Source organism: Mercenaria mercenaria, chromosome 16 (assembly GCF_021730395.1).
Source record: "Mercenaria mercenaria strain notata chromosome 16, MADL_Memer_1, whole genome shotgun sequence".
NCBI lineage: Eukaryota > Metazoa > Mollusca > Bivalvia > Venerida > Veneridae > Mercenaria > Mercenaria mercenaria.
Window position 1 is genome coordinate 62,551,898 of NC_069376.1, and position 12,870 is coordinate 62,564,767.

Consider the following 12,870-nt stretch of genomic DNA (forward strand, 5'->3'; position numbering starts at 1 on the left):
TAAAACTGTGTCTGTAACATTGTTGTAAAGTCCTCCTTCAGGTAGTTCAAATTGTACTACTTGGGCATGTAAGAGCTGCCAGAGCTAAAAATAGAAAAAGTTTTTATTTCATTATCCACCAAACTCTTGTCAGAAGCAAGGTCAAAATATCAAATTTCTCTTTAGGTGAGGAACGTGGGTCCATTTTGTTTGTTAAATCATGCTAAAACAATCTTGTTAGTCACTAGTGAAAAGGTCTTCAGGATAAAAGTGTTTACAACTATATGACTGGATTTTTTTTTTTTTTTTTTCAGTGATGATGACTATGATGATGATAAGCCCCGTGCTGATGAAGCATCGTTGTCGGAAAGTGTGAAACCGTACGAATCGGATGACGACCCAACAGAGGAATATGGCGGCGACTTTGATGTTAGCAAGTTTAATGAGGATGGTTCTTTTATCGGTTTATATGGGGACAAGAAAAGTAAATATTCAACGAAAGAAGCAACTGTATAGTGAAATCGCGTGATAAAATCATCAAACCTGCCTTATAGTTACATTTTATCTTTTTTAATACGTTACTATTTTTAACAGTGTGTACAAAAAAATAATATCATTGAAATAGTACTAATAGGCTTGGAAATAAGATGTGTATTGTGATGTTTATTAATTCAAAACAAACAAATATAGTTTGAAGGTACTTTTTAAAATACATGGTAGAATTTTTACAGTTGAAGATTTTGCAATCGTTCAGTAGTAGGAAAAACTAAAAAATGTGAAAAATCTTCATGGAGCTGATGAAATAGATTTGGCTAGATAATGATGCAGCGTGAGTTAACCATTCCAGCAGCTGTATACAGCTGACATCATGTGGATTGCTACGTAGTATAATATTCCTTTCTTCGATACACATACTGTAATTTGGCTCCATGTTTTGTTTTTGTTTGGTTGGTTTAGTAAGAAACGATACTAAATATGGTCATAGCAATGTTTGAATTTTTTTTGTCATTATCATTCTTTATGTTGTGTTACTGCTCTTGACTGATAAGTATTTGAGGTGAAAGGAAACTTCTTCTTTTTTAACAAAAGCAGATGTTAACAGCCCAACGGTACACTTTATAATCAACACATGCATATGGGTAGTAGCTTGTTTCCTTTTTGATGACCAAACAGAATGGGCCTTGTTTTGATTTTAAAAACAAACAAAAACACACATTTTTATTCGAGTCTTGCCAAACTAAGTTTTATTTTAAAACATGTCTTGATGTGAGTTTTATTTAAAAGAAAAAACGACAGAAAATGGCAGTAATTTTTTTTTATATATTATTTTGGACCCAGATTTGTTAAGACTTTCGTGAACAAGCTTCCTTATTCAGATGGACATGTACACTTTAATTCTTGACCAGAAATGATGTTGTTTAGCATAGCAAACAGTTCATCAAGTCAAATGGCATATAGTTTATATTTGTGTGATAAGCTGTACCTGTAAGGCTGTGTAACTGTTGTCAGTCATTTTTGGTAAATTCTGTTAGAACACAATCTGAACACAAAGAAGTAAAAATGTGATGTAAGGTTTATACTTAATAGCCTGTGCCAGGGATGATAACAGCGAGTTTAATTTTGATTTGTCTGTCCGTTTTTTAAGTTTTCACTTCAAATTTTTGTTCTGTTCAAATTTGTTGCAAACCACCTTGCTTAAATTTTTGTGTGAGAGATGAAGGTGACCCAACTATATTGGATATATAAAAATTGATCACATGGTCAGACCATAGAAAAAAGATTATACTTTCTGCAGTGGAATATTTTTTTAGTTTAGAATTGGTTCTGTCTAGTTTTTCCAACCTTGGAACCTGTGTTGTTGTAATTCATGATCATCAGAAAGTTTCATTCATTTCATGCAGATATTTGTGAAAAAAAATCAGTTAAAGATGCCATATTAGCAAAAAATTGGTCCACATGAAATATTTTTATTTTTGTTGTATTTAGCTTCTAGTTCAGTTTCAATAATTTTCAAGAGTTTCTGTGAATTTCCCAGGTGAATGTCTGGGAAATTATTTAGGTGATTGTCTGGGAAATTACATAGGTGATTGTCTTGGAAATTACCAAGGTTTTATGTCTTGGGAATTACCCAGGTGGATGACTGGGAAACATTATGTTCTCTGGTTAGATTTACAGTTTAAGTGAAATATATTTTTAGTTTAGTAGTATTGTTAGAAAAAAAGTATTATTAAATTCTCTACAGAATCTTAGGGCTTATGCTTATGTTTATTGTATGTCAGTAATATACATAATTTTTATTTACAAAAAATATGTAATGTATTGTTTAAAAAGTGTACTTTTTACAGCAACATAGTGCAATCATATTTTTCACTACGTAAATAACAGACCTGGCAAGTTTGTGAATGCATTTCTCTAGTGTTGTGGCGTGTTATAGAACTATTTTTTCTCATTCATTGTCTCCGTCCTGTCCTGAATTGTAACCTTTTCCCTGCTAAATTTCTAAAATAGACTTTGTCCATCATTCAATTTGGACAGCACCAATTTTTATTCAAAGGGGTGTTCACTGAAACTTTACTGACTGAATAGCAAATAGTCTGCACTTGTCGCGAAGGCAAAATCACTTGCTGCCAGCAGGCTAAAAGTTGAATAATGATCAGTTCTTTATTAGATAGTTCATGTTTAGTTTAATATTATCTTTGGTTTTTAAAATAGAAATTTTTATTTTCACAATTAGGCACAGTTATTGTTACAGTGTAAATTTTGATTGTTTCTTTCCATTTTAAAAAATAAAATGTTAATGGGGGATAGAAAAAAGAAATACTGGGCTAGTGTAGGAAATAATCCACAACTTTGTCAAATTTTCCGAGTTTCACTCCAATACTTGAAACCAAAAAAAGCGACTTTTATCGTATGTTTGTGTGTTTATGAAACGCAGATAATTTTGTGATTGTTTTAGGCTAGTTATCCACTGCACTATGATTTTGTCTACATGATGTGTCAGTCATTTGATTGATGTTTCTTGAAAGTTTTCGGTAACTGACAAGTCGTAGATTTTGTTATTTCCTGGTCCAATTAGTGTCGTTAACTTTTATAGCAAATCATTTATGTGTGAGACAGTGTGCCAATTAATAATTTTAACACACATAATCATATTATTTTTTTTTCATATCCTGACAAGATTCCAAATGTTTATTTTGATAACTCAGTGTATTTTAATGATGTAAACATTCCTAATTATTCTTATTAACATTGCTTTATCATTGGAAATTGTTAATGTATTTTCATTATTTTTCATCTTGTTATTTTCCATGTGTTGTGCTTATTGGATATCACATTTTTATGTACTGATGGTTACGCTGTATTGAGTTTCGTCTAAAATTTGGTTTTCTCATAAGCTTCTTTCTAGGCTAGGATTTAGTTTTTGCATTCCAAGCTACAAGTGTAATTAAGCTATACAATAGAGGTTGAGGTTTCTTGCTTGTCTGGGTGTACACATATGGGAAATCATTCTGTTTTATTTTTGTCAATTTTCAGAACGCCTAAGTTTATACAGTTTAGCCGTACACATTCAAAATGTACTTGTAAACCCTAAAAGTGAATTTACAAACGAGTAGACTTATACGTAGCAAATAACTCCATTAAATATTTCTTTGGGACAGTTTTCAGCAGGCTAAGCTATGTTTCAGGGATTTTATATACATAGGTGCACACATACAAGACTTGAAACCTCAGCCTCTGTATGGTTGGATCATGGTCATATACATTTAGCTGCTCTTAATCACCTCTAGATATATATTTAAGGTGTATGCTTCTATATGTTAAACTTTCTTGGTGCAGGACAATAGTTTCATGTAGGAAACTTTGCATTATTTGAAATACCACTTCTTTCATATCAAACAGGGCTCTTTGTTAATGTTTATGGAAGCCATTCTGGTTCCTCTTGTTTCCTTTTTTATGCTACCCAAAGTTTTTTTTGGAGTGGGAAGGGGAATGGGGACTTAAGGTTTGCCCTTGTTTTTCATATTTTTCAGAAAGTGAATGGAATGAAATAAGCAAACATGAAATTAACAAATTTGAAGGAAGAATGGATTGGTTATTGTTGTCATGTGTAGCTTTAACAATTGAAGGGAGAGAGCACAGAGAGGTTTTAAGAATTTAATGCAGAATAAATTATCAAGCTGTAAGATTGGTTGGGAAAGTACATAGAGTCAGTCAGCAAGTGCAGAGAGCCTGGACACTCGTATTTAAAATATGCAAGAAGTGGTAAAATTATGCCATCATATTTCAGAATTCTGATCACATTTGTACAGATATCTTGTATGTAGTGATTGTAATAGATTTAATGTAGGAATTAAGTGTGATTATATATGTATAGTTTTCTAATAAGTGAAAGTTTGAATATTTACTAAGAATTGAATATATCTTTTATACTGACTAATGTTTTCATGTAATATTTCAACTTGTTAAAGTTATGCAACATTTGTTATTTTCATGCATTTATACATGTACTGTTTAATTTTTGCAGTGTTATATTCCCCACCATTTTGACAGTATTGTAAGGTATATATGGTAAACAGGTTCTTGAATAGGGCCTCAGATTTTTACTGCAAACAGAAATGCATATATTGAAGAAGATTTTGAACAGCTGACTGAAAAGTCTCTAGTCTATCTATCTATCATGCAGATTCTTCTTGCATATATACTTAGCAGAGGTTTTCCAAAGCAACTAGGAAGATTATCCTAGTATACTAGATTTATAATGCATACTGGATACCATAGTTTCATTCAGTAAACATTTAATTGGAAGATTTTTTCCAACTTACACTATAAAACAACATTTTTGTCTTCTTTTTTCAGCATTGTGCAGTTGTTTAGGCTAAAAATGTTACAAAAAAGCATCAGATTTATATACCTATCAGTTACTCTTCATTGTAGGAGAGAATAATGATTTACTCTTCAATTTAGGAGATAATAATATTTTATACTGCTGTATCATGTTACAATGTGCTGTTAATACCTTATATATAGTTTGTATTGCATAACTTTTCTGTGTTAGAATATCTCATTGCCTTGAGCTCTCTGCCATATTTACGCTGTCTGTTTTTCTTTTTGTAGAATTATGCGATTCTCTGTGTTTAGCCTGTCTAGCATTTTTTTTTTTTTTTACTAAAACATTTGTATAGTGAATATGAGTGCATTCGCCTGTCCTACTGTCCGACATATTAGATTTGAATTTTTAAGTACTTTCTCAGGTTTATGGAGCAAAATTTTCATTGCATAATCAGTATTTATTTTTGACAGTAGGATCCTAAATAAAGCATTGCCTGTTAATATATTACCCTGTTAGCAGTAAGTTGAAATGTCTCTACATTAAATGTGTTTGCATCAGATTATATAAATGAGTGACTTCTCTTGATAAAAGGGACCACCAGTTTGCCAGCTTTACATTTATTTTTCAAAAATGAAAATATAAAAGGGTATTACTATTATGTATACTTGATAGAAATCACACTCTTCTGTGAGATATGCTCATTTGCATTCTCGTCTTTATGAAGAGTATATGTCTTAAACTATTGCATCATTATTTTTAAGGTTATTCTTGGAGTAAATGAAGGAAACTGTCCTATAATTTCTAATTTTGGACAAAGATTACAGTAATTAAGTTCGTATGTCTTTAGTCAACAAATTGACTGTCTTAGAGATGGCCCCTTTTACCTTGATGTGTCACACATACCTTATAAAGAGACAAAAAAAGATCAGGGTATCCTAGTGATGCAACTTATATAGCACTAATCATGCTCATAACATTAATATACGCAATTTTTGTTTTACGCTGTAATATATTTTAGCTTAATCATCTCATGTATATGTATGCAAGATTTTGTATGTCGTAGTTGTGTCACCATGGTTACACATATTGCCATGGTTACATGTGGTTGTCGATTTATTGCCAGGTTAATGTTATGCCCTCAGTGTATTTCAAAGATTTTATTTATTTTAAAATTGTACACTTGCGAAAGGTGATTTAACCTGGTTGATTTTTGACCAGTGTTTATTTTGTATGAAAAAGAAGAAGCGTCTTTGTTCCAGGAGTTGATGTATAGGAATGTGAAAATGGGACATGGTCAAAATCTCAATATACAGACTCGTCATATTTTTGTATCAGAGACATTTTTTGTTGTAAATTGACTGTTCATACTTCCCTTTTCTTTCATTTTAAATATCTGTTCAATATGCTCTTTTTATTGAATATTCTATGTAAAGGTTTTCAGACTGAATGTGTTAATAACACAGTGATAAATTGATTTTTAGCTCGACTATTCATAGAATAGTGAGCTATTGCACTCGCCCATGCGTCGGCGTCCGCGTCGGTGTCGGCGTCCGCGTCCCGATTTTGGTTAAGGTTTTGTATGTAAGCTGGTATCTCAGTAACCACTTGTGGGAATGGATTGAAACTTCACACACTTATTCACTGTGACAAACTGACTTACATTGCACAGGTTCCATAACTCTATTTTGCTTTTTTACAAAATTATGCCCCTTTTTCGACTTAGAAATTTTTGGTTAAGGTTTTGTATGTAAGCTGGTAACTCAGTAACCACTTTTGGGAATGGATTGAAACTTCACACACTTATTCACTGTGATGAACTGATCTACATTGCACAGGTTCCATAACTCTATTTTGCTTTTTTACAAAATTATGCCCCTTTTTCGACTTAGAAATTTTTGGTTAAGGTTTTGTATGTAAGCTGGTATCTCAGTACTTACTAATGGGAATGGATTGAAACTTCACATACTTGTTCACTATCATGATCTGACATGCACTAAGCAAGTCCCATAACTCTACTCTCTTTTTTTTCAAAATTATGTCCCTTTTTCGACTTAGCAGTTTTTGGTTAAATTTTTGTATGTAATCTGATATCTCAGTACCCACTAATTGGAATGGATTGAAACTTAACACACTTGTTCACTGTCATGATCTAACATGCACTGTGAAGGTCCCATAACTCTACTTGGCATTTTTACAAAATTATGCCCCTTTGACTTAGCAGTTTTTTGTTAAGTTTTTGTATGTAAGCTGGTATCTCAGTATCCACAAATTGGAAAGGATTGAAACTTCACACACTTGTTCACTGTCATGATATGACATGCAGTACAGAGGTTCAATACCTCTACTTTGCATTTTACAAAATTATGCCCCTTTTTCAACTTTTGTATTCATTCAATTGACAAGGCTGTTGAATAGCCGAGCGTTGCTGTCCTCCGACAGCTCTTGTTTTTTCTTCAAGTCTTGCATATTAAAGTTTGTCTGATAAAGTTTAAATGCAAAATGTTGAAAAAATGTCTGAAATGCATTTGAACAAGAATACCAGTGAATGAATTTAGTTACAGGAACTAGTCATAACTTAGCTAAATGTTAAAGTGTTGTTTACATTTTACAAATTAAAATTCCAAGAATGTCCTACTTGAATAATGTTCTGGGTGGGGAAAGAAGGTACACTTTAGTAATATTGACATTTACTCCTGTGTTTGTCCAGTATAGAACTACTGTATTACAAGCATATATATTATGTTAACAAAGAGTTTGTTTGATTTTTTTTCAAAAAGTGCCATTCCTTGTCTCGTTTTTCTTCATGTTTTTAGAGGTGTCAAAATGTACTAGTTGTGATTTTTTACAGAATAGATAAGAAGAGTTTTTCTTGTATGACATATGAAAATACGCAAATTCTGACATTTTTATTAAGTGGTATCAGTGTTCGAAGTTCTTTGTGTGACATATTATAAATTGCTATTTTTGTTGCCTAGTCATTTTTTTGCCATCATATGGTGACTAGAGTCACTATTACTGTATAGAGTATTGTAACATTTCTGTGTTGCTATATTTGTTTAGAAAGCTGTACTGTCCCCAAGATGTTGCTGTGTATTACTAGATGTTGTGACGCCAACTTTACCTTAGAAAGGTTGTTATATTGGATAATATTTTTTTCTAAAATGTCCACATAGTTTAACTATTTAATGATCCTTGGTTAGTGAAAGCTTCTTAAAGAGGTGTATTTTTATTATAGAGCTATTTCTTTTATTGAAGAAATTATTTTTTTGCTAGAGCATGTTCTAATACTAAAGTTGTTGTTATCTATCTCTGAACTGATCACTCCAGTTATTGTAGATGAACATTTCTGTGGGTAAAAAGGGCACATAAATTATGTGATAATTTCAGTGTATGAGTTCCAGTAGCTGTTTTTTAATTTGGAAAAAAGAAACAGTTAATACTTATTTTTGTCTAATTTCTTTTTGTTTAATGACCTTACATTACTGATATAATATTGTCATGATTTGAAAGGGTTTTTTATCCTCAACAGTTAAGAAGTATTAAAAGTGAACACTTCTTGATGTATGTAAGTCAGATGATTTGCTCAGAGATAGACTGGGAAATATTTCACATAGAGAACTATATTTTTACACAGTTTGCCCTTTGTCATCTTTGTAAACAGTCTGAAAGGTAGTAATTCAACATATTACACTTTTCCTTTGTTACTTATTACATCTATGCAAATGAAATCTTAGAGAAAAACACATAGAAATGTAGGAATCTAATTGTTACACTGTTTTAAAATATTTGAACTAATGTTGGGAAGAAATGGTTCAAAAACATTGTAAATTTCATCTCTCTGATGATACGTTGATGTTTCTGTTATTGATTATGACAATGTCCCTTTTTAAACTGTAGAGAATGCCATATAGTTTGATTGAATAAAGATTGCTTCAAAAAAAAATAGTTTTATGTTTTTGGTTCACTTAAAGTCTATAGAAATATATATGAATGCAAAGATGTTGATATAAAATCTTCTGATGCACAAATACTTGTGGAGGTTTACATGCTCTTTCCCACAAAATAGTTTCTTCTAACATTTTATCCTGCCAAATCACTGGCCCCTCATTGATGTATGTTTGAAGTCTGTCATGGAGTATAGAATTCTTCATGTGATTTAACCATCCAGCTGGCTTATGGAAAGTCGGTGGTTTTACCCAGGTGACCACCCTTGAAACAGTGCCTAGAGGGGCAGTGCCAGGTGACCGCCTTTGGAACAGTGCCTAGAGGGACAGTGCCAGGTGGCCGCCCTTGAAACGGTGCCTAGAGGGGCAGTGCCAGGTGACCGCCCTTGGAACAGTGCCTAGAGGGGCAGTTCCAGGTGACCGCCCTTGGAACAGTGCCTAGAGGGGCAGTGCCAGGTGGCCGCCCTTGGAACAGTGCCTAGAGGGGCAGTTCAAGGTGGCCGCCCTTGGAACAGTGCCTAGAGGGGTAGTGCCAGGTGACCGCCCTTGGAACAGTGCCAGGTGGCCGTCCTTGGAACAGTGCCTAGAGGGGCAGTGCAGTCTTCATCCATCATGAAAAGCTGGGAAAATTGCAGTATGATCTGAATTGTTTGCAATGTAACTCACAAACCATCCAACAAAACATTTTAGCTTTCCTGGACCTATTCCAGCTGGATAACCAATTATCGTGCATTGAAACTAGTCAGACCTCTGTTAGGCAGCCAATCAAAGGAGTGACACAGTCTGACAGCTTAAAGCAGGTGGCTACATAAGACTAATTGAAATTCATACAAAAAGTCCATCTTGTGAAGTTTTGATACATGTGGCCTCTATGGTAGGTTAAGTTAGGAGTAGTTAAAAGTGCACTGTAGTATGTCTGTTGCATCCTGACATCGACTGCTGTCAGCCTTGTTGTTGAGACTTTTGTTTGGTTTAGTGTAAGAACCGCCAGAGCTTAAAATTGCAAAAGCTTATTTAACAAATCAACCGCTTGATGCATCTTCATGAGCTAGGTCAAAAGTCAGTAAAGCGACTTTAGCCTTTCATTGCCCTCCTGCTTTAGAAGTTGTTTTTCAAATATTTGTGTTCAAGGAGTGATGGTCCTGAACATAATTCTTTCAAATCATGGCCTAAATGTTGCTGAAGTCTGCTTTTAAATTTGTCAGTTTATATCATTATAACAAATTTATACGAGATACAAAACAAAACTCAGAAAGTTTAAATAACAGTTGCAAGATTTGGAAACTTAAGTTATTACATGCCACAGCAAGCATGGTGATTTTACCAATTACTTGCTTAACAGAAAACCCAACCTGTAGTGAAGTGTTTGTCATGCAGTTATTTCATGAAATCATTCACCCCTCACCAACTAGGGATTTTGACAGACCATCATAGAATTGCTATTTGATCTATAGCAAGTATAATTATTTGCTGATATCTAAACCTAGATTAAAAAGATTTTAGTAACCTACCTCCTAATTCATATAATGTAATAAAAGGAATTTTAATTTTCAAGCACTAGTTTTTTGCTTTTTTTCTTCGAAAATAAAATCAATATTGGTAAAAATTTATCAACTAATAGCAAAATTAATGCGGAAGACATACAGCTGGCTTGCTGTAGGTAGGAGCTTCTACCCAGATGTCCACTCTAAACAATACTTTCTGGAGCGACTAGCATCTTCCTCCACTATCAAAATCTGGAGAAAGACCATCGCTTGTAACAGTTGTATGATGTTTAACCCAATAAAAAAACAAAAACATCACATCCTAAAAATAAACGCTTACGTATTTGTGGCAAAAAGTATGGTGCAGATTTTGTTGGTAGGTAGCGGAACAAGAAACAGATATTTCTTCAATCACCCTTTTAGATAAAATATTTATATAGGTCAGTCACTACAAAATATTTCAAGCAAAGTACCAACATTTTCTTAGTTTCATTTCAGGTCAGAGACCACCTATATATTTCAGGACAGACTTATGGTCAGTGACATCAAATATTTCTAAACTCGGACTGAACATGTGACCTCTTGCGTGGTTGTTGAGTGGTTGTTAGCTACAAGGATAATACACTGGCATAAACAACAAACACTTCTTTGATTTTATAAAGTTTTATCTTACAAACACAAACTCATATAACAAAGAACTCTCTAACAGTATACAGTAAGCACTGTTTAGGTACAAAAATATTGTGCGATTTGAACATTTGAAACTTGTACTGACATATTTATACTGACTATGTAGACAAGTTCCAAAATAAATCTATACCATTTTTCTCTTACATCTTACAACAGCTTCTAAATAAGACAGGGGCAAGCTTCCAGGCGAATATCAAACATTTCAAAATTAATTAAAAAAAAAAGAAAGCAGGACATGAAAACAAAAGAGCGACATAAATCTAGCATCATGCCCCTTTAATCAGGTATGTTAACATACTCAATACATGTACGGTGGGTCAATGTATGTAAGTAATGAATGTGATAGAAATTATTATGATTAACAAGAAATGTCTGCAGAATTTTGTAAGCAAATGCTCAAGACAATGTGACATGAAAATGCTGCGACAGCAATACATACATGTACATCATAACACAATTTTTATGTCAACTTCAACTTTTCAATTGAAAAATACTATCCAAGCAAGGAGTACTTTAAAAAAAGTTTACAGACACTTCCTTTTTCACTTCTTAGTGTATTGTTCACCCCTTTCAATTCACTGACAGTGACCTTTGGAATCAACCGTAGTCGGTTCAAAAGCTCACATGAGCATATGTTGTACTTGCTTATCATTTTGCCAACTTTAAATAAATCTTATTTTATCCTATCTTATCTTAACATATTAGTTTTATCAAATATTTACTACAAACCAATGCTGGCTGCATGAATTATGACAAAAATAACCTTCTGCATGGATATTCTATTTATAAGTGAAGAACGTGTCTCAATATTTATGATTTTTCAATCATGAAAATGCAGCGGTGAGAAATGGTACCCAAATTATGGACCTTGTCATGTTTGACATGGGTGATGATGATGAAAACATTTTTGAAGCTGATGCAGAGTAAATTCAAACACTGTATAAAAAATGCAACAGCAACAAAAGAACACTTGCTGTAGACGTAGGGGATGCGTAGAAAAGTTGTCCTAACCTTATATATTGCATATTTGAGCCTAAAAACATAGCAGAAAATAACACAACAAACACAAGATAAAACAATACAGTGAGAATAGACCCCGCCTCATTAAGCTGTACACTAATATACCTAACTGGTCTGCTACACCTAGGTATCAGTCTCATTGTCTTTAACAAAATTGATAAATATTTTCATGTTTTTCCTTACACCATGACATTTGATGCTCATGAACTGGTTTACAACTTCCTCATATAATGCTCTTATTTAATACCAGTCTAAGAAAGGAACCATGCTATTGGTCAATTTGAAAACTATGCTTAGAAAAAGCCAGTCAGATGTTGTGATCTTGAGAATGGTTTCTAAGTATTGTTTAAGGGAAATAGTTGTTTTACCCTACATGACTCGTATAAAAGTTCATATGATATTTCATACAGACAAACATTCTGACAAAGTTTTATGCACATTGAATGAACAAGTGTTAAATGCACATTGAATGAACAAGTGTTACCAAGCTAAGCTTTTCCTTTGATTTGACCGGGTGGCCTAGGATTTGACCCCAGTTTCAAACTTAACCCAGGAATCATCAAGATAAACATTCTGAAGTTTCATGCAGATAGGGTCATAAATGTGACTCAAGAATGTTAAGGACACATCACGGCTGAGATAGTTTAGCATTATTACAATACACAGTCAGTACTGAAATTGTGTTTCCAATTCATGTGCTCATTAGATAAATCCTCAAAATCTATGTGAAAATAAGGGATGTGTTTTGTATGATTGCAACACTGTGAGTTGCTCTAATTACTGACAAATGACTGAAACAATAGGAATTCGTATGAGAGATGGATAGACAAAACGACAGTGAGGTAACAATATATTCTTTTATTGTTTTAATGTACGAGTTGTAAGCTACAATAAAGAATACCCATTTTATGAAAATCAAACT

General features: G+C 33.2%; 1 protein-coding gene across 4 annotated transcripts in view; it reads left to right on the top strand.

The window, feature by feature from the left end:
* LOC123540990 (uncharacterized) overlaps positions 1-8,753 on the top strand; it is an 84,817-nt gene extending 76,064 nt beyond the window's left edge. For all 4 annotated transcript variants that reach the window (XM_053527245.1, XM_053527246.1, XM_053527247.1 and 1 more), the window contains exon 18: positions 294-8,753. In XM_053527245.1, the coding sequence (XP_053383220.1) occupies positions 294-495 (202 nt within the window). In that variant the 3' untranslated portion in view covers positions 496-8,753. The remainder of the gene's footprint in view (positions 1-293) is intronic.
* Positions 8,754-12,870: the final 4,117 nt, after the last annotated feature.